Source organism: Lissotriton vulgaris, chromosome 1_1 (assembly GCF_964263255.1).
Source record: "Lissotriton vulgaris chromosome 1_1, aLisVul1.2, whole genome shotgun sequence".
NCBI lineage: Eukaryota > Metazoa > Chordata > Amphibia > Caudata > Salamandridae > Lissotriton > Lissotriton vulgaris.
Genome location: NC_141685.1, coordinates 1,338,500,498 through 1,338,526,859, shown reverse-complemented (window position 1 = coordinate 1,338,526,859; position 26,362 = coordinate 1,338,500,498). Strand labels below are relative to the sequence as shown.

At 52.4% G+C, this 26,362-nt stretch overlaps 1 protein-coding gene across 1 annotated transcript in view; it reads left to right on the top strand.

Moving 5' to 3' along the window:
- LOC147749129 (glycoprotein-N-acetylgalactosamine 3-beta-galactosyltransferase 1-A-like) overlaps nt 1-26,362 on the top strand; it is a 260,681-nt gene that overhangs the window by 164,170 nt on the left and 70,149 nt on the right. Inside the window, exon 2 of the mRNA XM_086966432.1 lies at nt 7,973-8,216. Within this exon, the coding sequence (XP_086822558.1) occupies nt 8,012-8,216 (205 nt within the window). The 5' untranslated portion in view covers nt 7,973-8,011. The remainder of the gene's footprint in view (nt 1-7,972; nt 8,217-26,362) is intronic.

Sequence of the window (26,362 nt, the reverse complement as noted above, 5' to 3'; positions counted from 1 at the left end):
CAAATCTTCTGATTGGTTTCAGAGCAAAACATTTGTAATTTCAGCCTTTTTATAAATTCACACAATTCCTTAAACGTTTGAGAAGTCACACCTGATGTGTATCTAGGAGGCAGCCACTGCCCCTCTGTCATAGCACACAGGATTCGCCCTCACATCATAGAATGCCAGCACGAGCTGAGATGTCCTGTGATTATTTTGATGGAGTTGTTGTTCGTATGGCAACAGGAGAAAGTTGTATCTGGCCTGAAAATGATGGCCCAGATCCACACTAGGCAAAGGTAGAGTAAAAGGAAAGCACAAAGGCCAGGACCTGACCTGCAAGAACTGTCTTCCTCCGGTTGTTTTTCCCAGTTACCACAATTATCATCTTATATTGTATTGTATGCCACATTTATAAAGCGCAACTTTCACCCGGCGGGTATCTTGGCGCCTTAGAACGTGACATCAACACCCACAGATGGAAAAAGAGAGTGTATTGGCAGTGAACGTCCTCCAACACAAAGAGATCAGATTCTAGGGAACAGCTATATTTTGACCTTTTTCCTAAACTGCAAGAGGTCCTGAGACTGTCTGATTTCTAAGGAAGTTTATTCCAGAGCTTTGCGGTGGCTATGCTGAACGCTCTACCACCTGATTTTGCTCTTTGAAATCTAGAAACTCTCACCAAGTAAGCAGAGGACGAGCAAAGACACCTCGTCGGAATATACCAGGCCAATTTCTCCTGTAAAGGGTTGGGTCCAGAACCATGAAGGGCTTTAAACACTATGCAAAGAGATTTAAACTGAATTATTTCCAGTATTGGGAGCCAGTGTAGCTCTACAAGGGCCCAAGAGCCCAACGAGCGTCATGTCTTCATCAAAGCCAGTTTAGCCATGAAGGTTTGGACCCTTTGAAGGCGTTCAATCAGGAATATTGGAGACTCCAGTAGTATGGCGTTACAATAGTCCAACCTGCTAAGGATGATACTTCCAACTACCAAGGCTCTAGCTGTAATAGGCAGCAACGGGAGGATCTTCCTCAATGCTCTGATGAGGGAGAAACAGATCCTGCATGCAGACATGGAATGTCTCTAATGATATGGACTGGCTACCTTCCATGGAGATAAAAAGTTGGGTATCAGCATAATTCACCAATTTTACACCATGCGTCTTTGTAATATCAATCAGTGGTCTCATATAAATGTTAAACAAAATGGGTCTGATTGCAGATCCTTGAGGAACGCCATGATGGATGTTGGAAATCTCGGATTGATAAGGAGGGAGGGAAACCGCCTGACATCTACCAGATAAGTAGGAACGGAACCAATCTAGAGCCGTGCCCGATACCCCAACTTCTCTGAGTCTGGTCAGCAGGATATCATGGTTGACCATGTCGAAAGCGGCGGACAGGTAAAGCTGAATGAGAATGCCAGAATCTCCCTTGTCCGCACGCAGTCGAAGATCGTCCAACACAGTCACCAGTGCAATCTCTGTTCCATGTCCAGGACGAAAACCAAACTGCACATCATCTAGCCTGGTGTTAGATTCTAGGAACTGAGACAAGGTCCTGCTGACCAGTGGCTCAATCAATCAATCAATCAATCAGTGACACTTATAAAGCGCGCTACATACCCGTAGGGTCTCAAGGCGCTGGGGAGGGGGGGGTGCCGCTACTGCTCGAACAGCCAGGTCTTCAGCTTCTTCCTGAAGGATAGGTGGTCTTGGGTCAGGCGCAGGTCGGACGGGAGGGAGTTCCAGGTCTTGGCGGCCAGGTAGGAGAAGGACCTTCCTCCTGTGGTCGCTCTTCGGATGCGGGGGACGGCGGCGAGGGCGTGGTTGGCTGATCGGAGGTGGCGTTTGGGAGCGTAGAAGTTGACTCGGCTGTTGAGGTAGCTCGGGCCTTGGTCGTGTAGGGCTTTGTGTGCGTGGGTGAGGAGACGGAAGGTGATTCTCTTGTTGATGGGGAGCCAGTGAAGGTCTCTCAGATGTCCGGAGATGTGGCTGGATCGTGGGATGTCGAGGACGAGTCTGGCTGAGGCGTTTTGGATCCGCTGGAGTCTCTTCTGGAGCTTGGCGGTGGTCCCGGCGTAGAGGGCGTTGCCGTAGTCCAGTCGGCTGGTGACGAGGGCCTGGGTGACGGTCTTCCTGGTCTCTGTGGGGATCCACCAGAAGATCTTCCGTAGCATGCGTAGGATGTTGAAGCATGCCGAGGAGACGCTGTTGACTTGCCTGGTCATGGAGAGGGAGGAGTCCAGGATGAAGCCCAGGTTTCGTGCATGGTCTGTCGGTTTGGGTGCGGTGCCCAGGGCGGGAGGCCACCAGGAGTCGTCCCAGGCGGAGGGTGAAGAGCCCAGGATGAGGACCTCCGTCTTGTCCGAGTTCAGTTTCAGGCGGCTGGTCGTCATCCACTCGGCTACCTCTTTCATCCCTTCGTGCAGGTTGGCTCTGGCAGCGGCGAGGTTGTTGGTCAGGGAGAGGATCAGCTGGGTGTCGTCGGCGTAGGAGATGATGCTGAGGTGGTGTTTGCGTACGATGGCCGCGAGGGGGCTCATGTAGACGTTGAAGAGGGTGGGGCTCAGTGATGATCCTTGGGGGACGCCGCAGATGACTTCGGAGGCCTCTGATTTGTACGGTGGTAGGCGGACTCGCTGTGTTCTTCCGTCGAGGAAGGAGATGATCCATTCCAGCGCCTTGTCCTGAATTCCGATGTTGCTGAGGCGCCGTATTAGGGTGCGGTGGCAGACCGTGTCGAATGCCGCGGAGAGGTCTAGGAGGATGAGGGCCGCTGTCTCTCCATTGTCCATCAGGGCTCGGATGTCATCGGTGGCGGCGATGAGGGCGGTCTCGGTGCTGTGTTTGGCTCTGAAGCCGGACTGTGAGGGGTCGAGGGATCCGTTCGTCTCGAGGAAGGCGGCCATCTGCTTGTTGACGGTCTTCTCGATGACTTTGGCTGGAAACGGGAGAAGCGAGATGGGGCGGTAGTTCTTGAGGTCGGCGGGGTCTGCTGTTGGTTTCTTGAGTAGAGCGCTGAGTTCGGCGTGTTTCCAGCTCTCGGGGAAGATGGCGGTGTTGAAGGATGTGTTGATGATGTCTCGCAGGTGGGGTGCGATGACAGCGTCGGCCTTGTTGAAGACGTGGTGAGGGCAGGGGTCGGTTGGTGATCCGGAGTGGATGGAGTTCATCGTGCGGATGGTGTCTTCTGTGCTGATCGGGGTCCAGGCATGGAGGGTGGTGGTGGGGGGGGGTGGCTGGTCGGTCGTGGTGTGCGTTGGTTGGTTGTTGAAACTGCTGTGTATGTCCGTGATCTTGTTGTGGAAGTATGAGGCGAGGGAGTTGCAGAGGTCTTGCGATGGGGTGATGTCGTTGTTTCCTGCGCTGGGGTTGGAGAGCTCTTTCACGATGTTGAAGAGTTCCTTGCTGTTGTGTGTGTTGTTGTCCAACCGGTCCTTGAATGCTGTTTTCTTGGCGGCTCGGATCAGCTGGTGGTGTTTCCGGGTGGCCAGTTTGTAGGAGGTCCTGTTGTCCGGTGTCGGGTCCCTTTTCCAGACTTTCTCGAGGGCTCGGCAGTTCTTCTTGGAGCTCTTGAGTTCGTCGGTGAACCATGGGGCCTTCTTGCTGCCGGGTCTGCTGGGCGGGGTCCTCAGCGGGGCGAGTTCGTCCGCGCAGTTGCTGATCCATTTCGTGATGTTATCGGCGGCCTGGCTGGGGTTCGCTGAGCTGGCAGGAGGGTGTTGGCTCAGGGAGGTGACGAGCTGGTCTGCTGTGATCTTGTTCCAGCTTCTGCGGGCGGCCTGTTGCTGGTGGTGGTGGGTCGTCGTTCTCTTGAAGGTGAAGTGGACGCAGCTGTGGTCCGTCCATTGAAGCTCTGTGGCGTGGCTGAAGTTGATGTCTGTGCTGGATGAGAAGACGGCGTCGAGTGTGTGTCCGGCGAGGTGGGTGGGGGTGGACACCAGTTGCTTGAGTCCCAGGTTGGCGAGGTTGTCGAGCAGGGTGCTGGTGTTGCGGTCGTTGTTGTTCTCCAGGTGGAAGTTCAGGTCCCCCAGGAGGATGTAGTCAGCGGAGGGGAGGGCATGCGGGCTGACGAAGTCGGCGATGTCCTCGCTGAATTGCGTGCGTGGTCCAGGGGGTCGGTAGATCAGGGTGCCTCTGAGGGTGGTGTTCGGGTTGGTGTGGATCTGGAAATGCAGGTGTTCGGCGCTGGTCAGGGTGTTGTCGGTGCTGGTCGTGAGACGGATGGTGTTCCTGTGGATGATGGCGATGCCTCCTCCCATCTGGTTGGCGTTTCGGTCCCTCCGGACGATCTTGTAGCCCTCTGGGATAGCGATGGCGATGTCGGGAGCTGAAGAGGCGTTCATCCAGGTCTCCGTGAGGAAGGCAACGTCAGGGGCTGTGGCGTCTAGGAGGTTCCAGAGTTCGATGGCGTGTCTGTGGACGGAGCGGGTGTTGAGCAGGATGCACTTGAGGTGGGTGCTGCTGGAGTTCGACTTGGCGGGTGCTGGTGCGAGGCAGGTCCGGGTGCAGGAGAACTTGCAGGTGTGGCAGCTGAAGGGTCCGTGGGTGTGTCGTGGTGTGGCTTGATGGCATTCAGGGAGTCGGCCGGAGTTGAGAGCGATGAGGGTGGCGGCAGAGTACGTCAGGCGGGTCGGTCGGGGTCTTCGGGGGCCAGGGGTCCTGGCGCTGGTCGCGATCCGGTCGCGGACGGGCGCAGACGGGCTTACCTTCGGCGCACAATCGGCGCGCCCGCTGCGCGTGACCGCTGCGCGTTCGCACGGTCGCCATATATGGCGAAGTGCTCGGGGGGGGCGGAGCAGCTGGGAGGCGGGAGCGGGGAGGGTCCAGAAGGCAAAAGGGGCGGGGCTTAGCGGCGGTGGCGGGAAGCGGGGAGGGAGGACGCAGGGGGCAAAACAGGCAAAACAACAGGCAGTACAGAAAGCAAATACAACTTTACAAATTACAGGGAAACACTTAAGAACAGTAGAAAACACCAATGACTACGGGGGCAGGTCGCGGACCACGCTGCAAGGAGGCAGGGGGCGTGGCCACGCGTCGGAGCTCGGCTAGCGAGGCAGCAGGCAGGGGACACGCACACAGCAGCTGGTGGCCGTGCGGCGCGGGGGTGTCCTAGAGCTAGGTAGGCTAGGCTCGATGATCTTGACCGGGTAAGGTAAAAGAGAAATAGGTCTGTAGTTACTAGCGCAGGTAGGGTCAAGTGTCATCTTGAAACACATCTCTATGCGTGCCTGACCCCCGGTACCATAACTTATTCTAGTCTGCAAATATTAGATGGTATTGCACAATGACTTGTGCGATCCATAGATTGCACCAAAAACCAACTTGAAAAGCTTCAGCATTGGAACAAGCCACAAGAGAACCTACAGTACCCAACACAACTGAAATCCCAGATCCCACTTGGTCTCTCTGGACTGCCACCGGCCATAGATTAATTCTGTGTGCCAGATTTGAGCACTCCTGCTTTGGTTTGGGTGTCTCAATTCCCCACTTTGAATTATGAGAACTTGTTTTTCTTACATTACCTCTTATGCAGATGTGCTCCAATTAGCACAAGCTTCCATGCTTGGACTCTAGTTTTGGCCACTCGCCCCTGTTGCCCCAGGCTTATGAGAATCTCTAGTTGCCCAGCCTTTGAGACACCTGAAAGACTCTTCCAAATATCCTCGGACAACAAAACAACCCACCTACCCGACAAATAGTAATGAAAATCACTGTCATCCTACGAGTGAAAAACCTGTCCAGCGACAGAGTGACCCCAAAGTCTAGTACATTCAGTGAGCATGTGTATGCCCTCTCACGTCTTCCCCTATATGCAGCCTTTAGGGCCAGCTCAGAGCCTTGACAGTGTGCACCCTTACTCCCAAGTCCACACCCACACATCACCCAATGGACAGCAGCAAAGACGTTATGTACCGCTGAACTCAGTCCAAGTCCTTGTGGCCGCATCCACCCAGGATGTCTAAAGGAAATCTGAACACACCCTGATGGTGTCAGAGCCATGCTGCCAAAAATGCTAGAGTGTTGCTGGGCAACCTAAAGAAGACCGGGCCCCCATCATTTCTGTCTCCCTAAGTACCTCTTTTTGCACTCTCTCCTGTAATGTCCTTTGTAGGATACCTTACCAAAATGATCTCTGGAACTATGACTTGTCTGTTGATTTGTGTGCTTAAATATGTAATCAGGATACACACAGGACACCTCGTTGTGCAGTTCTAAGGTTACATAATTGATATGAAATTGTTAATTTTCGGGCTTTTGAAGAATTCCGAGTAAATTCCTTAATTTCATATTCTAGGCAGTGGGATCCACCAACTGGCCACAAATATGATTGCCGGCATCTAACTGTTGGATTGGTTATCTGTTAAGGGCAACACGTGTAAACAAGCATTGGCAAGGCCAATGGGTCTCGCATTTGGAAGCTATGACCTCTCCCAATAGTTTGCAGTGATGTTGTACACCATGGGTACTAGCAAACATTTAAAAATATAATCTGTGGTGTGGCCAATGGCCGCATTAATGTCAGCAGGTTGGGGGTCAGGGGAGAGGTGGATGTAAGGTGGTGTGTAAGTGGAGCGACTCACCACTCCATTACTCACAATCCACATGGCGTGGATTGTGAGTCGTGGAGTTTTTTTGAGGGTTTCATTCCATACTACCCTCTATATTATGCCCCTGACTTCTAGAAGAGAAACAGATTTTACAATAATGTGTTATTATTTATCTTAGTCGTTATCCATGTACTGCACCCCGGAGTTAGCCTTCTCTGCTTGCTATCGCTACCTTTGGTGAGTCGAAGTTCAAACGACGTAACTTAATTATTGAATTGCAATGAAATAGAATGTTAGGCCTCACAATCTCCTTATTCCTTTAGTCTCTTATCTGTAAACATTAGGAATGGGCTCAGATAAGATAGCAATGCTATTACAAACGTTTTGAGAAAGCCCTCCTCCCCCCCCCCCCCCCCCCCCCTCCTTCGTTGAAACTTGCACAGGAAGTGTTACTGATAAAATAATCATATTGGGTGGTTCTTCTAATTGTGTCCTGGCTGTTCCAAATGAGAAGAGAGGAATATTAAAATGCTTATGCTTCCAAAATACGTGCTTTGTAAATAGCCATGAAAGTACATTGTGTTTAAAATAGGATAACATGTTGTTTTTTTTAAGTCAAAGTAGCAGTGAGTTGAGTTGCAAGCTCCTAATTGTACACAAAAAGACCAAAGAGACCGGGCATGCTCTGTCTATTTGAGACCTAAAAGAGTTCCCAGAAACCAAGCATTTGTGGAAGAATACAAGGAGCCAATCAGAGCGGTGATAAATAGGCTATCCTTCAGGGGAGGGACAAAGACATGCTGGGCAGGCTAAAACTAATAAAGCCAGCGAATATAAAGCAAGCATATATTAGTTACAAAACACAAAGCTGATGGTACACAATGGGTGGAATGCATTAGTAGATAAGGTTTCAGCATGACCCCAATATGCCTTTGCAATCTGGTAGTATTCAACCTAACAATTAGAACCTACGCTGAATGGAGCATCACCATTTGTACAATGTGCGACAAATAAAAGCAAGCGTGGCCTAAATTCCAAATATGGTTAACTTTGTTCAGCAGCTTTTTACCCTTGTCTGTGCCGAAAATGTCTATGAAGGTGTGAATGGGAAGAACTATTTTAAGACTCCCCATCCTATAGATTTGATGGATCATGACTACAGTTAGCAAACATCTCTGTCTGCCACACATATAATTGATTTTGGTTCCTATAGACCAAATGCTATAGAATCGCCTTTGTTTAAAGAAGTGGTGTTTTAACATAATGGCTTATAGAGCAATGTTGCGCTAGAGTTTTGGGCATTTATGGATACCTCATTGACATTTTAGTGGTGCATCTTGAGAGCCCGTTGAGAGTTCATATCTATGACGGAAACCCTAAATGTACTACTGGAACGCCTGACCATCCACCTCTGTCTTGTGTTTGTGTTCTCAGGTTTCCACTGTGCAGAGCTAAGAATACTGTAGAGGGAAGATGGCCTTTCTCTTCAAGGTGTCCTGGCTGATGTTCAACTCTGGCATTGCTGTAGGGTTCATCACTGCCTTTTACGTCCTGCATAATTTATTTGACCCTAGCGATTTGCAAAGCCTCATTCGGCCCACTCCAGTCATCAGCAAGAACCTTAACTCGGTCATACGCAAATCAGCCTTGTTTAACTTGGTTCACCCTCATCATTCAGGTGGGTATGCATGGAATACCTCTTTGTGTTAAGGGGTTGGGGAGATCGAATGACAACAATTTATGAGTTTTAATGTGTTGTGATGCATCAGTATGCCATCCTAAGGATGTTTCAAAGAATCCTGTAAAAATAAATTAGTGTGTTATAAATACGGGCGGGCACAGTGATCCAAGAAAGGGTTGCTCATCAGAGTGTGAGGAGAGCAGTTTGCTCAGTTTGTAGCTCACAGCATGCTCGGGTGCACTTTTGCTTTGTCAGAATTCTTATCTGGGTATAGGAAACAGAAGACACCCTTGCATTTCTGTTTTCCCGTCTAGCAACACAGAGATTGCCTGCATGGATCACCATTGCCTCTTGCGACCCTTCATGTGTCATTGGCTTTGTTAAATTCTGTTTGTTTAATGCACAGTGCTTCTCATCTCCTGTATTTTCTTTTCCATCGTTTGAATTAACTGCCCCCTTCAACAATCGAGAGGCTATTATTGATAGGAGTGTTGCTGTAAGTGTTTCGTGCCTCGCGAGGCTGCTCACAAAGACAGACACGTGTCTCCTGTCTGAGGCCTTATGGATTTCTGTTCCATACCTCAGATGGTCTGCGCACTGCTTTTGTATTTGTAATTCTATAATATTTTGGCAGGTCCACTTCTCTGCCACTAAATGCTACCAAACCCCTCATCATTACCATGGCCATGCTTCAATTTTGGACGATATTATGTATCCAGAATCCTTTGTGGCACCCTTAGTAAAATGATGTGTAAACACTGGCAAATGTTCTTTTCCTCACTTTTCCCAATGTCATTTATGATTGGGAGCACAGCACTGAATGAGCTTGCAGGCATGAGTGTGAACTGGTTTGCGGCTAATGATCTTCTTGAATCTACCTTTCTTTTAGGTGCTCTGTAATGAAACTTTAAGACCAGTTTAGAGGCTGCTACTCTAGCCCACCATAGTACCAAAAGTAGAGAAGCAGCCTCTCTAGTTCTCCAGGACAAGACAAGTCCAGTCTGGGTCTGTGCCTGTCGAGGTAATTTATAGCAACCTAACTAAGAGATCTTTGGGTGCTGTATGGGTTGAGTTCCGATATCCCAGTGGTCAGTGTTTTCCTAAGATGACGCCCTGAAAAAATGCCCGCTTTTGCCAGGTCACTTTCCTGCCATTTAAAAAAAAAACAACACATTTATTGATTTCACATTTGAAATTTCCAACACGGCCTATGTAGTAAAATAAAAATAGGAGAAAATAAACAATATAAACAAAATGTACCTGTCCTTCCAATCCATCTCCCCCCTCTGCCCTCCTATTTGCTGCCACACATAAATGCAACCTGAGTGAAAAACTGGTCTTCTCATCCTTGTTCAATCTGCCCCCCCCTCCCTGTAATGCCCGGATTTAATCATCGATTAAGTGGTGTACTGGACGGACCGGTTCCAATTCTATTCCCCTGTACTCTACCAACCTTTTTAGATTTTGGGATGTTTTGGGGGGCAACCCCTAGCTCTAACCCCATGCAATGGTTCATCCCCTCTTCCACACCGCCAACGACCGGGGGAGGGGGGTGCCTCTTTCCACTCCATAGCAATATCTTGTTTGGCTATTGTCAGTTCCAGGTAAAGTAAGGACAATTTATGTCTATCTTCACCTAGGGATCTGGAGGAGTATCAATCTCGGGTCCTGCGGGATCTGCCTAGACAGGACCCTACCCAGGCATGTGATCACCCCTACCAGATTCTACCCAACTTGGGATAACTCCATACTGTATTCAGAAAACTGCCCTCTCCCAAACTACAGCGGAGACAGGCGGGGAGTCAATTACCTTCAGGCGCCAAAGCCGATGATGTGTAAGATAGACCCTGTGGAGGTATTTTAACTGGATCAGCCGAACCCTGGCCGTTATGGCTGCCTCCCGTGGTGTCCCCAGGACTTCCATCCAGGCTTCATTTTCCAACTCCCCCACATCAGTCTCTCATGCCGTGCGAAGGGCACCAAATACATCCGGTTGATTAGATGTAAGTGTCTGATATATTTTTGCAACTTTATGGTCACCCAAGTCACCCATAATCAGTTTTTCCCCCTAAGAGATTGAAAATTGGAAAGTCTCACAAAGTGGTTATATAAGAGGTCAGCGCATGGCAGAGCTGAAGATATCGGTGGAATGGACTTCAGTGGAGCTGATGTTCTGTCTGAAGAGATTGGAAAGATATGAGGACTGTGTCTTGCGTAAAGTCTCCCTAAGTGGAAATCTGGAATCCTGTTAAGGCGGCTACCCGTGGAAGTAGACTTCCATGCTGTTGCAGCATCTGCTCCGTTAGTCTGCCCCACCATTTTATATGTCTAAGTATTGAACGCCGTACATTTAGTCTAATTTCTAGGGGAAGATTATTGCCTTTACCCTCCTCCATACAGATATGTGATTAGTGGAGTAGTACCTACCGCCCATTTGTGTAATGCATATGCCGGATCACCCTGTATGTCATACCACCAGTCGTTTATGATCAAGAGGTGAGCTGCCAAATAATATGGCTTGACACCTGCTGCTGCTATGTCCCCACAATAGATGGACTGGAAACACTTGCTAAGGGCACAGCAAGGACCCCCCTTCCCACAAGAATGTATTAAAATAGAATTAAGTTTGTGGGACCAATGTCTTGGAATGTCATACAGGAAGATCTGTAGCTGGTATAGGAATCGGGGGGAAAGACACGATTTTGAAGATCACGGACTGTCCCGTCAAAGATAGGGGGAGCACCGACAAAATCTTTAAGTCTTCCTTAAGGCTAACTAACACTGGTTCTACATTAGCATTCCATGTCTCAACTGGGGACACAAAAACGTGCAAGTATTTAAACTTGCTGGCAGCAACCCGCATTCTGGTCCCCCACCCAAGACTCGGGGGGCCAGTGCCAGCTGCGAATACCGTAGCTTTTAATGTGTTTATGTGTAGGCCCACGGTCTTTCCAAATATGCCATCACCTTTATCCCATCTCCACCTTTCGCCACGATCTTCCATGTGGATAGGGCAGCCTTGATAATAAATCATCTGCCTGATATGGGAATAAAGTTTCACTCCTCAAAAATTAAAGGCCTAGCATTAGTCCAGCTGGGCTCGGTTTCCCTCACACTTCTGAAGCCTGAAATAATGAACAACACCCACATGAGCTACTCTAATGCAAACTAAATTTTCCAGAACGGAGATACAGTCCCTGCAATGAAGATACTGGGTTTTAGACGTGTATCGTATGCTATATTTTATTTTCTACCGCCTAGTAGCATTGAACCTTTTACTGAATTTAGATGACAAAGTTCTGTTTGTTGAAGACGTTTTCTGTGCATTAGTGCGTAATACCACACTGTATAACTATGGCCACGGTGGAAAAAACACAATTTAACTTTCCAGATATGCCCTGGCTGTCTCTGGCAAGATGCACCTCTCAGGAATGATTACATCCTGATTACATCAACATAATTTTTTTGTTTGTTTCACAAAGTAGCTCAGTGGCATCTGGTTAATTACTTATTATTGCCACACACTTTGAATAAGCAGTTAACCCCTTCGCTGCGCATGTCGGCCAACGGCTGTCGCAAGTACTACCTAGGTATTGCTGCGCACGTATGTTGGCCGACTCAGACCCGCCCACTCTTCAGAACTCCAGCACCACGGCGGAATTTGAGAGCGGTAAAGGAGTTAAAAAGAAAATAACTGAAGTCACAGGTAAGAGAAAATGTTAAGAGTTTTTGGAATGCTTTGTCATCCTGCCGATCCTCAGTCCATCCTGCAATTAATTCATTTCTACCGGTCTTGCATTAGCTACTTACAGCTTCCCCCACCTCTTTAAAGAGCACACAGTGAAACAATAGGACTATGGATGACAGGTCAGAGGTCAATACAAGGCCCTCATAGGAATTTCCTGTGCCTATCCAAAGATTAATGGCCCTGCAGGTGTTAATGTGGGCAGGCGTACACCGAAATCGGGAAGAGGGGACCGGAGAGGCAACCACTTGGCTGGAACACGGATGGCCAAACAATTCTCTAATTCCGGTTTGGTCGTATTTTTCCATTTCTATTTATCAATACAGACGGAAGAAAAATATTATTCCGGCTGTATTTATGTGTAAAAATCCGTTTAAACGGAAAACCGAGAGACTTATTTATTAGCCTATTCACCAGTGCCTTAGCCTAGATCCTAACCTCTAAGTTTAATAGAGATCAGGTGATGAGAAGTGCGATGATCCGCCGGGCGGCCTGGCTTGGGGTAAACCACGATCTCTTCATGGCGCCAATCTGGCGGCAGGATGGCCTTGGCTGCCGCAGACAGGACTGCTCCCAGGAGGTGATCTCGGAGTTTGGCATGTAGGCTTTAAAGAATTCACCAGAGAACCCGTTGGGCCTAGGATCGTTACCAGGGTTCAACTTGGTCACAGCTTATGAAAGTTCTTCCCCCGTGACCGCATCATCTAGTGATAAGCGGGCAGCTGGGGAGAAGTTCGGAGTGGGAGCACCCACACAAACTCCTCAATCTGTGTCCTGGGCAACACCTCCTTCTTGGCATAACCCCTCCAAAATGGGAAGCAAAACTATGCAGTATCTCTCCAGGATCTGCAAGTAGTGCCCCGACTCATCCCGGATTAGGGGAAAAGGAGGAGATCGGGGTATACCCCGACATAGTCTATGTAGCATTTGACCAAACTAGTCCTCCATTGAGAAATACGGCTTTGGGATGCCTGCCAGGCCAATCACACTTCGTCCATCAGGGCCTGATGGTCCTGCTGCTGTACCAGACCAAGCTGTTTACATGCAAGTTTGCCATTATGCAGCCGTCCCAGCAAGTCCAGCTTCCTAATCCTGGCCTCAAGGTGCGTCAGTTCTCTCGTCTGGCCGTGGCTCCCCTGTGCAGTAGCTAATGTCTACCCCTCTTTTTTTTTTTTTTTGATAAACAACTTTATTGACATTTTTAAAAACAAAACGGGAAGAAAATTTCATTAGTCGCAGTTCGTGAATCAGCAGGTGCAGTAGGGTAAAAATCACAATACATATGGGTGAAAGAAAAACATTCCAGTCCGACATCTTATTTAGCATGGTAACAACAAAGACAGTGGGTAGATCCGGGTTCATGGCGGAGCCAGATTAAACCATTTCCCCCATATTTTAGGAAACATTTCAGGCGTACCCCGAGATTCATAGAGGGTCTCTTCCTGGGCCCCGCACCAGTCCACCCCCCTCCTCCACCCCTCCTCCGTGGGACCGGATTCCCGCATCCAGTTGTGCGCTATGTCTCGCTTGGCCACGGCCACCGCCGTCCCCAATAGGCGTTTGTCTGCTCTATTGCCGTCTAGGCCATCGAAGATACCCAGCAACAGTCGAAGTGAGTCGTGAGGGACCTCCCAGGCCAGAGCCCGTGTAAGATTCTCTCCACCCCCCTCCAGAACTTCGCCAGGCCCGGGCATGCCCACACCATATGATAGAAGTCTGCTGAAGAGTGCCCACATCTGGGGCATTCCAGGGGGGGTCGCAGGTGAGCGTGGAAAAGCCTCTCTGGAGTGAGGTAGGACGTGTTGAGATAGTATGTTTGCATCAGCCGTAACTTGGAGGGAATGGTCAGGGTACGCGGGGCCATCAGGGCGTCTCTCCAATCAGCCTCCTCTAGGGGTCCCACCCAACCCTCCCAGCGGGTGCGCTGTTGGTCAAGGGACGATGGGTCATTGTTGACTAGGCCACGGTAAATTCGGGACACTCCTCCCCTACCCAGATCCCCCATCATCAATTGGGCCTCCAGCGGACTAAATTATGGAAGGGTGGTAGGCGCGGGAAGGTGTGCATGCAGGGCGTGGCGCAGCTGCAAATATTGAAAGTGTTGGGTATGAGGAAGGGCGTGGTGTTGCTGTAGGTCAGCGAAGACTCGCATGTGGTCCCCCACCCAGACGTCCCCGAGCACTGACACCCCAATGAGATCACAGCGCCGAAACCCTCCAAGGGTCGAGACCTCCCGGAGCCAGTTCCCATGCCAGAGTGGCGTCAGGCGGGTAAGTTTGCGGTCCCATCCTGTATGGCGCACGGCAGTGCGCCAGGCCAGCAATACCGCCCGGGTAATCGGAGCCATGGTTTGCGGGACAGGGCAACCGTAGAGGAGCGCTTGGAGCTGAGGAAAGTCTGTCTCTTCCAGTTCCACCCGGTATGCCTGGTCGGACCAGCCGCCCGCGTACCAGTCGTGGTGACAATAAGCTTGGTGGCGATTTAGTAGAGGTAAAGATGGGTCACCCCTAAGCCCCCGTCAAAGGGGGGAATACGGCTGTGTGCAAGGGAGATACGCGATCGCCCGCCGCCCCAGAGGAACCTGGAGAGGGCTCCGTCCAGCTCCCGGAACCAGGGAAGGGGGATGGAAGTATTCTGTAGAATGTATAGGAAACGGGGGAGGACCATCATTTTGAATAGTGTGCTCCGTCCCAGGGGGTTGAGGGGGAGGGATTGCCATTTCTTCAGGTCAGAGCGCATTCGGGTTACTAGGGGCGTCACATTCAGTGCCCACTCCAGCGCCGGCAATAGTCACTCATATCCCCAAATACTTGACCGAATGCCGCCTGAGGGGGATGGAGGACTGCCAGTCAAAGCATTCCCGGGAGGGATGCAATGGACCAGGGTGGATTTCGCCGCATTGAGCCGGAGGCCAGAGACTTGTTCGAAGTCCTGAAGGATCTGCAGACACCTAGGTCCCGACTATGCCGGGTACGCCAGATAGAGGAGCACATAATCGGCGTAGAGGGCTATCTTGTCGATGTGTCTCTCGTTCCAGGCCCACCCCTGAACGAGGCGGTCATGCCGGATGAGGGTCGCCAGGGGCTCCATCGCCAACGCGAACAAGAGCGGTGATAGGGGGCACCCCCTGGTGCGTACCTCTACGTACCGGAAATGCCTCAGAGAGCGTCCCGTTAATCAACACTCTGGCCCTGAGGCTCGCATAAAGGACCCTAACATAACTGCGGAACCGCGGGCCGAAGCCCATCTCCTTCAGGACGTCTTGTAGATAGTCCCAGCCCACCGTATCGAAAGCTTTCTCAAAGTCGAATAAGAGGAGGGCTAGATACGGAGTGAGGCGGGAGCGATGGGCCAGAGCCAGATGGAGGCGGCAGATGCAGTGGCGAGTACCTCTGGTTGGCATGAAGCCACATTGATCCGGAGGGACCAGATCCCTCAGGAGGGGCCTGAGCCGCTGGGCGAGTACGGTGGTGAAGAGCTTGATTTAGGTGTTTATAAGGGAAATTGGGCGGAGGTCCGCGCAGTGCACGGAGGGAATAGGTCTTGGGGATGACCACAATCGTGGTGAGGTCCGACTCGGAGAAGGGCTTCTCCCCCCCCCCTTCCCCCCCCCCCCCCCCCCAATACGTGGTGGAAAGAGTCAACAGATGGGGGGCTAGAGTGACCCGGAAGGCTGCATAGAATTCCTGCGGGAATCCGTCCGGACCGGGCGTCTTGCCACTATTCAGAAGAGGGATGACCTCCAGGACTTTCTCCTGTGGGAAGGGTTTCTCCAGGACCACGGCATCCTCCGGGGCGAGGGAGGGTAAGCGGGCACCGGTGCTGCTCAGGAGGGTAGACAGGGACGCGTCGGGTGGGCTCGCCGCATAGAGACCGGTGTAGAAGTCGGCAAAGGCTCCTGCTATATTCCCGGAGGACGTCTGGGGGATACCATCCGGCGTGCAGATCTCTGGGATGACGCGATGGATCTGAGGGTAGGAGATTAAGTTGTGGAAAAGTTTACCGTTTTTATCCCCCCAGCTGTAGATCCGCGCCACTGACGACCGCCACAGCTGCTGGGCCGAATCGAGCGAGACCTGACGGAGCTCCTCCCGGATCAGCGCCAGCTGCCGGGTGGGATCGGTTAGACCCAGTGCTGCTTGCTCGGCTTCAAGCCGGACAGCCTGAGACTCCAACTCCGCAAGCTGGGCCAGCCGGTCTGCTCGTTTGGCGTGTACGAGCCCTCTCGCCATTCCACGAATCACCGCTTTACCGGCCTCCCACAGTGTCCCCGGCGACGGGACCGAGCCCTCATTGGCGGTGAAGTAGTGGGATAGTTCAAGCCTCAGTTCGTCTACCAACGCCTGGTCCTGCAAGAACCATGCATTGAGGCGCCACACCGCGCGCGAAGCCCATGCGGAGGGAGAGGGGGGGGAGAGATCCGACAGTCCCCTCGGTAGGATAGCAACCCCAGAGACCAAATGGCAGTCAGTGGCCGGGAAAAGGAGAAGGTCTATGCGGGAGTGGGTGTGGTGAGAGGCCGAGGTATGAGTGTACTGTGTCTTGCCCGGGTTCCAAACCCGCCAAGTGTCACATAGCCCCAAGGCCGAAGCCCAGCCCAGTGCCACCGCGGAGGAAGAGCGGGACGCCGAGGGGGAACGGTTGAGTCCAGCCCTGGTAGCATCACGGTATTGAAGTCTCCGCCTATAATTGTGAGACCGAGCAGGAAAGTGGGGACGATCTGAGTGAGGCATCGGAGCGTCGGGGACAAGAGGGTCGGCGGGACATAGACACTCAGGATGTTTTGGGGACAGCCCTCCAGCACGCCCGAGATCGCGACATAGCCCCCCAGCGGGTCATTGCAGGCTTTAAGCAGGGTGAAGGGGAGACCTCACCGCAACAGGATCGCCACCTCTCGAGACTCCCGCTGGAACCCTGAGTGCCAGACCATTGCGAACCCGTAGCGGGCTAGGAAAGTGCATTGAGTCCCTAAAAGATGGGTCACCTGGAGCAGGAGTACGTCTGCCGAGTGGAGATGCGCCGCTCGAAGGACCGCGGCACGCTTAATGCGGTCAAAGAGACCGTTGACATTCCAGGAGAGGAAGCCATTCAGGGGGGAGGAGGGTATGGAAGATCGTGGGGACAACTGGGGACTTGCTTCGAGTGGGAACTTACAGCACCACAGCAGTTCAGAAGAGCGGGACAGTCTGAGCGGGCCAGCGGGGCGCAGGCACCCGAGGTGAGGGCAGGCGGCAGCGGGGGGGGGGAGGGGCGACCGCCCGCAGTCCGCCCCCATGGCGGATCGCGGGGACCCGGAGTGGGTTGGAAACCGGGGAACCAGATGTGTGTGTCGGACAAGGTTGTACCCATAATCAAAAAGCTAGATAGAGCTGCAACTAGCTGTGCACAAACAGCGACAGTATAAGCCGAGGAGCGGAAGCATCGGTGCGTCGCATGTGCGTGTCGGACAGAGTGTGCCCATTTGAGAATACTGGGAAGGAAAGCAGCTGCCGGCCGTTCATAAGCGGCCAGAACGTTGGCTAAGGAGCGGCTGCGCAAAGCCAATCTAAAGAACAGCCCGTAGGCGACCAAAACCATGAACCATAGGGGAGACAACGGCCCCCCCTTCCCAACCCTCCCAACACCCCCCACCCTACACTTCAGAACAGGAAGCATCTGTCGCCCGTAAGTACAACCCCTCAAAAGAAAAAAACAAACACACCCCTCAGTAGAGGGCAGAAACTAAGCTGAAACGATTAGTTGGGAGCAGTGGCACTAGTTCAGTGACAGTCAAGTGAGGATCCCCACCGTATTGTTGGATTAATAACAACAGCCAGGAATATTAAAAGTCAGTAAACCAGCCGAATACATCGGCAATGATCTGCATGGTCTCCAAAAGCCTCAGAGTATAGAGGCGAAGGGTAGAGAAGGATATAGGCTTAGGAAAGGAAGGGAGACAGAGGGAAAAGGGGAGGGGGGGAGCGAAGGGGAAAAAAACAGGTGGGAAGGAGAACATGAGTTGGACACAATACAGATCCCGGGTGGGACCCCCACCAGGCCACCCGCTCTCCGGGCGTCGGGCAAGGTCTGGGAGAGCGTCCCCGGCATCACGGCCGCCCGGGGAGACCGTGGGCAGTGAAACAGCACATGCCAGGTTCAGGCCTCTTCCTCTTGCGTGGAATCCCGGATCACCGGGCTGGCAGACAGATCCGAGTCCTATCTAGATTTGTGCAGGCCCATGCCCGAGGTCAAGGGCTCGCCCGCGTCAGTTGCAGTGGAGGGCCCCGCCGCTGGGGGAGTGTCGCGGGCTGATGGAGGAGGAGAAGATGGTCGCCGCACACTCCCCTCAGGTGAGCCAGAGGCGTCCCGGCGGCGGCGGCCTCATCTGCGGGATCCGGTCTGGCGTCGTCTCGGCCCTTCACGGTCAGGCCGGGCACCGGATCTTTGGGAAGGGGAGGGCATCTTGGACGCTCCTCTGTGAGCCAAGTCCAGGCAACCTGTGGGGTATCGAAGAATAAGGGTTTGCCCTGGAAGAGGACCTTGAGCTGTGCATGGAACAGGAGGCCGTATGTCAGACCCATCACCCGGAGCTTCTGCTTGACTTCATCGTAGGATTTCCTCTGGGACTGAACCTCCCTCGAATAGTCCGGGAAGACCATAATCGTGGAATTCTGGAATTTCAGGGGGCCCAGGTCTCTGGCCGCACCCAGAATGGCATCCCGGCCCCGGAAATGAAAGATGCGAAGGATAAAGGGCCGGGCAGGGCCTCCCGGGGGGGGGGGGGGGGGGGGGGGGGGGTTTGGGTGCCAAGGAGCGGTTGGCCCGCTCTATGGCGAACCAGGGGGAAAGTTTCTCCGCCGGCATCCAGGAGCGGAACCAGGTTTCCAAGAAGTCGGCTACTGGACCCTTCTCCACCCCCTCTGGAAAACCTATTAGGTGGAGGTTGTTCCGTCGGGCCCGGTTTTCCGCGTCCTCCGCCCTATGATGGAGATCCGACGTTAGAGTTTGAAGGCGGGCCACTTGGGTCTTGAGGGCGGCCAGGTCATCCTCCGTCGTGGATATGCGGTACTCGGCTTCTGTGATGCGCGCCGTAGCATTTCTGAGGTCCTGCGGGATTAGGGCGACATCAACCCGTACCTCCTCGATCTTGGTCTCCATCGACGCCTGGGAGACACTAATAGCCTGAAGGATGGTTGATAAATCCCCTCCCTCTGCCCCAGAGGGAGGAGGCGGACCGGTACCGGGGCTGTGGTCCGTCCTTGCAAACTGGTCTATACGCAGTTGGGAGGGGGGGACCGAAGGTTGTGTGTTTTTCCCCCTAACCATGGCTCCGTCAGGTGATTGGGCCAGGGGGGAGGCGCTGCGGTCAGAAGTGGTGGAAAGCATTCAGTCCAGCGGGCGGCAACAAACCACTCCACGGTGGGCCCCAAAGTCCAGTACTCGGTGCGGCACAGGCGGAGATGAAAGCCCAAGAGCAGGCCCGGGGCCTCTTCTGGCGTGGGGGGGAGAAACGGAGGGACAGGGACCAGAAGGGGGAGAGACAAGGAGAATCCGCAGCGTTCCAGTTGAAGGGAGGCAGTCCAGGAAGGGAGCGCCTCAGCGGACGTCCCGATCACCACGCCCCGGGGTGTCGGGTCCAGGCCAGCCTCCCACCAGTCTGCAGGATTGCTCGCGCCTCGAAGGAAGAAACAGCGAAGGTGCCGGGGCGGGTGCAGTGGACAGCGGTTCAGGCAGGGGCCTCAAGTAGGGGACCGATGAGGGTGCCAGTGGTGGCTGAGGGGCACGAGGGCGCACGGTCCGCAAGTGTAGGGTGACAGCAGACCACGGGGATGAGCAGTCCGCGCCTCCGAGAGACGCGAGATAGAGGGTCTCAGACCAGTCCTCCCAGGAGGGGCCAGGGCAGCGGGCAGTCTTGGCTAGAGTTGCGGCGTGGGGATGCAGGGACAGCCGGTCTCCCAGCCCCAGGAATCAGTTCACGGGCGAGACCTCCAGGGGCACCAACCCCTTCCCTGCCCCCCTCCTCACCTCAATCGTCTCGCAGCCAGATCCACAGCTCAGGCCCTCCAGGTGCACTCCGGCGTAAAAGTCGTCCAGGCGGGGCCGGTGGAAGTATCTCGGAAGATCCGGGGACCAGGCAGGGCGTTTCTCCAGGGGGGCCACGAGGAAGGGCCAGGAGAGTGACACCCCCCCCAGTACCCCACCAACTGCAGAATTCCACCTCAGTCAGCAGGCCACTGCAGCGCCGGTCAGCAGGAGCAGCTCGTCGGCCCAGCGCCGTCACCAGAGCACAGGCACGGCACTGGGTCTGCAGGTTTCAGCCCCCCCAGGCGATCGTCAGGTCCAGGCGGGGGGGGGGCCCAGGCGCAGGAGCCCACTCTCCCCCACAGCAGCTCCGGTCGCCGGCGGGCCGCAGGCAGGTGTCCGCGCACCACCCCCAAAGTGGCGCCGGGTACAGGATTCCGGGCGGGTCACCCCCGAGGCCTCTGCACAATCCGCCAGGCCCCGGAGACCGGCCGGGGCGGTCCAGGCACCTTCAGGACAGTCCTACGAGCCGCCAGGCGGGACCGGATGTCCCCGCCGTCCGCTCGGCCTGCCAGAGGATGGGTGTGGCCAGGGGGCGGAAAGGAGGAGGCACCGGTCGCGGCGCAAGGCCGCCGCGGCCTTTACCAGGGGGCCACCATCTTGACGGGCGCACGGCCCGGAGGGTGAAGAATGGCAATGGCGGTCTCCGGCTTCCGCCAGGGATCCAGACTGCACCGGAGGACACAGCACAGGCAGGCGAGTCCAGGGGTGCCAGCAGAGGCGCAGATGATGGCTGTTGGCGGCGGATGAAGGACTGATGACGGATAGGGGTCCGGAGCACACTCAAAGTGCGACCGCCATCTTGACGTCCTTGGCCATGTCTACCCCTATTAAAGTGGGTTTTAGAACCCCCCAAATCGTTAGAGGTATGTCACAGTGCCCATATTATGTGCTAAATAACAATCTAAAGAACCCTCCATATGTTTACGATAGTCTGGGTTTTGAAGATCCCAAGGTGATAACTGCCAAAGGAATGCTTGGTGCCAGTGACCCACGCGGAGTTCCAGGACCACTGACGAGTGATCTGACCGTCCTCTTGGTAGCACCATAATATCGAACACTCTGAATGTGGCTGTGTGGAATGTGGCTGTGTGGAACCAGAAAATAATCAAGTTGAGAGTACGAGCTGTGGCCAGCCGAGAAGATGGTTAGACTCCCCTGATGTCACTTGGTGTGCTCTCCATACATCTGTGAGACCCAGTGCTAAAATAAAGGAGGGTAAATGTGATGCCCCTGTCTTTGAAGGGGCTCCCTGAAGACACCAGCTATCCGCTGTCGGTGCCACACATCCTTTCCAGTCACCCCCCAAGGCTATGAGTCCATCTGGCAGTTTATGCAGAGCCCCATCGTTAATTGAAGAAAGGTGGGTCTAAGGGGGGGTGGGGTATATATACTTAGTACTGTAAGAGATTCTGCATAAAGCATACCCGCTACTGGAGTGTACCTGCCATACCTATCTGTCCATGTCCTGATGTGCTGAAATGGAACCTTCTGCCTGATCAGTATACCCATACCCTTAGAGCCACTTGTGAATCACGAGTGATAGATCTGCATGAACCCCCATCTAACCAGGCATGGGACCTTGTTCCCGATGTGGTGAGTCTCCTGTAGGAGTAAGACATCTGCCCCCACCCACTTTGCCTGCTTCAGGACTGCCCCTCTCTTAACCATGTAAAGCAGGGCATTCACAATCCACAACACTGTCCTGAGGTAGTCAGCAGGACCAGACTGCGACTGGGCACTAATGTCCAGGCTGGGTGATAACATCTATCTGCTGGGCATGTGATCTCTGGACAGGGACATAAAAATTAAAACTATCAAGCATAGCACAAAAACCATGATATCCATCTTGATTCCATAACTTCTACAATTAAAATAAACTCTTAACACCCCCTTCCCTATACTTTGTGAACTGGAAATATCTGTCGGGCGGCAGACCATCGTTAGAGCCCAACAGGGATCCCTTTCTGGCCTGTCCCAATGGATCCCAATACCCAACACAAACAACCTATCTGGGGGAACGATTATCAACTCTTAATGCTGCATGGTTATCCTATTGGAATATACACTTCTGAGTTTGTGAAAGGCACCAGCTAGGCCGTGGCTACCAGCATTGTTACTTAGGAGAGCCTGCGCCTTGATGTCTGAGAAATTTGGAAATCCCCTTCAGCCTCTGTGTTGTCAGTCTGTCGGCTGGATCCCCTCCATGATGAATGGGACCTGTTGTGACGTTTAGCGGAGTCTTTGCAGACTTGCCCTGTTTGTCATCTTGAGATGAGTCTGAGATTGTGCACGGAGGGGTATGAGGCTTAACATGAATCATTTTGTCAGTCCACTGGAACACCTCCTCAGGTGAATCAAAGAAGAGTGTCTGAGATTAATATATTGCTTTAAGCTTTGCTGGATATAGGAGCATGTACCGAATGTTTAGCTCGCGGAGGCACAGCTTGGCAGCCTGAATGGATTGACGGTGTTGCTGTTCCAGCCTGGTGTAGTCTGGAAACATAATAATGGTATGTGATTGGTTCAGGATTCTCTATTGGAGCTGGGCATGCTTAAGGATGGTGTCTCTGTCCATATGGTTAAAAAGTATAGCAATGACCAGTCTGGACCTGGCACCCAGGGGAGGGCATCGCACCAGAGCCCTATGGGCCAGCTCAACCACAAATCAAGGGGAGACGGTTCCAGCCGGCAGCAACTATTGAACTAGGAGCCATTCCACTGATGAACTCTTGCGCCCCTCATGAAATCCAATTAATCGTAAGTTGTTACGGCATGCCTGTCCCTCATCATCTTCCACTCATGCTGCCAGCTCCCTGTTAACCGAGGTAAGCTTGGACACCGTTTGCTGCAGGAATTTGACTGAATCCTCTAACCCCCAAGTCTTGGGCCTCCGCCTCGGTGATCTGCCCCACTGTGTTTCGTAGTCCTGAAGGAGCAATGTGACCTATGAGATCACTGCACCTATCTTTGCATCAAGAACATCTTGCAACTGTGTGATGGCAGCCAACAGAGCAGCATTGTCCGGTATCAATTAGTCATGATTACCTTCCTTTGATGAGGTGGTGCTTTGTCCTTAGCCACATTGCATGGTGGGACCACCGTGTCCCTGTGGGACTGCATGTGCAGTCAGGATTTCAGATCACCAGTAACATCAATGCCAATAACAAGCAATCCAGGATAGGAACACTGGGTGGAATGTAGAAGAATTAAAACTGGGCACCCACACCGCAGCAAACTGCAACGAAACCTGGTTAGACTGCCTCCGCAACCGATGCATCCGCCCTTCGTGTGGCCCCCAAATGGGGACTCTTATTGCAGTGTTCCTGCGCCGAGGGGGAGATCTCGTCACCCCTTTACGTCATCTGGTGATGGCAGCAACATCTATTCACTTGAGTTTCGGACTTGGTTGAAGCACCCCCTGGGAACCAGGGCCCGCCCGTATGACGTTGCTCGCAAGGCACGGTGTACTATGCAAGTCTGAGTCGTTCTCCTTGGCCCCTGGAGAGAGAGCTGGTGGTGCCAGTGCAAATAGATAAATAAGGGGCCCAAGAGGTTCTAGCTCATTTACTGCCCCGCCCCCGCTTAGGTCCATCGTGTATTCTGGGGAAATCCCAGGGTCTGTCTGTGGCTGTACTGGGGAACTCCGCCACCCATATAGTGGGGACTATATGTCTTGAATGGCTCCCGGGGGTTGCCCTTGTTTCTTCTAGGCTGCCTTCCCTGGATCTGAGAAGTGTCTCCTGTGCCCCTGGCAGATGGGTGTGAATATATTTTGGCCGTCGTCCTCCTCGCGGCTCGGCCTTCAAGTCGCCCCCAGTGTCACCACGCCCGTTTGCACGTAGGGCCTTGCACCTCCTTACCTGCTGATGTGCTTAGTACTGTCACGGTTGCATACTGCCATCTGGAAATACTCCCAGGCAGCCGCCCGGTACAACGTGGCCCCATCCATCTACACATGTGGGCCTTGATGCTGCAGGCACAGCACAGTCTTCACTGCACGCCCACCGCGCGGCCTTGGTGTTTCCGATGGCCAGACAGTCCGTATCCCGGAGAGGCAACTAATACAAGTGGGGCCCGTCACAGAGCACAGAACCCCCCCCCACCCACCATGTGTCCTGACCAAATGTGTCGCTGTCCTCCTCTGCCATTTGCAGCCGCTCTAACCATGTGGCCTCTCCCAGTAGTCTCCGCGGGCTGTCTCCCTCTCTCTGCAACTCCAGGGCTAGGTCTGGGTCGCCAAAACTCTCACGTAATACTGCGGGTGCTTATCTGATTCCGGTAATTAGTTTGGCAGTGCTTACACTGTTGTGTAATTGCAGGATTGTATCGGATTTCGGATGGCCGAGCAGAGCTACTCTAAATCTCGGCCACCATGATCGGCGTTCAAGCCACACCCCTACCCCCCTTTTTTGAGTGAATTGTATTGCTAACCTTTAGACTGTACACTGGAACACTGTTTTATAGTGCCCACTGTATGTGTTCTGACACCAAAAACATATAGAAATTGGCTAATCACTGATTAGCAAATTTAACTCTCCTTTGAGGCCATCGTATATGGTGTGTAAACTGGACCCATGGCATAGAAAGTTGTCACCCTTGGATTCTAGCACCTATTGGGCCATCCACTAGTGTGACCGGGGAAACCTAGCATCAGGTCTACTACTGTAGCCTGACTTCTCACCCCTCCGACCCTGCTTCACCTTGGATACTCTTGGCAACACAACCGCCCCTTCGCGGACCGTGGTAGCGTGACTCTGCAGGCAGGACTTTGTTCCTTCACACACAGCTTAACCTCGCTGTCCTCCACTTGGACTAACAGCAACCTCTCATGCATTCTGATTTTCCTGTCCTTATAATGATCCCCTGGCCGCAGTTGGAAATCGAAACGTTGTCGACCACCACATCTTGACTCCAACCTTCTGCTTATGATTAATTTGGAGCATAAGATGTTTCCCTCATTGTGACTGCTGCGAATTATGTATCACTAAAAAGTCTGGAAATCTGTTGATTTCCGCAACACCGTCACTTTCTGCTCACTGCATGATACTATATGCTTTTCGTGTTTATTGAATGTGTAAATAAATACGATTTGTTTCCATTTGGATATTGAAAAACCCGAAACACTGATTGTAGTTTTGTGATTATGACTTCACATTTTCCTTGACAGGGACCACTGTCTCTAATAAGATACTGCTCACCCTTGGTCCCTTCTGACTTACAAGGTTCCCTTGTCCTTTGTTCACTCACCCCCTGTTAATTGTGTCGTCACAAATGCAAGCATAGCATAGCATAGCATAGCATAATATTTGCATAGTCCTATACAGAGAAGTATTTTTAGTAAAGAATTAGGAAAAGCAGCTTTTAGAAAGCTTTCTTTTTCCTCCCTGCAGCTTCTGTCAACTAATTTACAATAGCTAGCCAGAATCTGTCCAAACAGCTTGTCCTTAAAGTGGTTTAAGAACTTCTTCCGGAGTAGGGACAATGGCATGTGTATGTGGAGGTGTTTTTCCCCTGCCACGAGAACCAGCTGGGGTGGGCCCAGGAACTTAATTAACTTCAAAGGGATCTGCCCTGCCACAAGTTAGGCGACACCTTTGTCTCCCTAGGTTGGTTGGAACCAAAACCAGTTGGAGGAGAGTGCCCCCAGAATTGGTTTTGAGTGAACACAAAGGAGGGGACTGTGCATGGTGTGATAGGTTTCTCCCCCATCTTCGATTTTGTTAACACCTTGGGTGCTTGAGATATATTCCTCCTGTGCTGTATTCCCTGAATTCCCATTGTTCATGACGAGCTCAGCTTGTCATGAGCACAGCTCAACTGTGCCTCATGACGAGCTGAGCTCGTCATGAGCATCGAAGGGGTTAATAAGCTACTATATGGGGTTGTTTACCGTATGGCAAACAGGAAATGCTGCAAACATGGATAGAGCTGCCTCTGGGAACTTGGTTAGGGTCACCCCCACCTACTAGGTGATGTCAATCATAATTGTGTCCCTCTAAGGGCACTCTCTTGACCTGTGATAGAATAAAAAGTATTGAACCTGCTGTTTGACCCTGTGTATAGACCTTAAGTGCCAGACTTGCTCAAACGTGTACCAAGGACAAAGAAATTGTCAACTGCGACCATAGACCTTTTACTTTTTCTTGGCGCTTTTTCACTTAAATTTTTAAGAATTCACATCCCTGGTTCGCCTTATTGGATTTTTATCTTTTTGGTTTAATTTTGCTTATTACTTTATTCTAAGTTTTTATAAATTGGAGTGCGATCTTCATTATATTGTGCCTTTGAATTTTTTAACTGGTACTTCTACGTGCTTTACACATTTTCTCTAAGT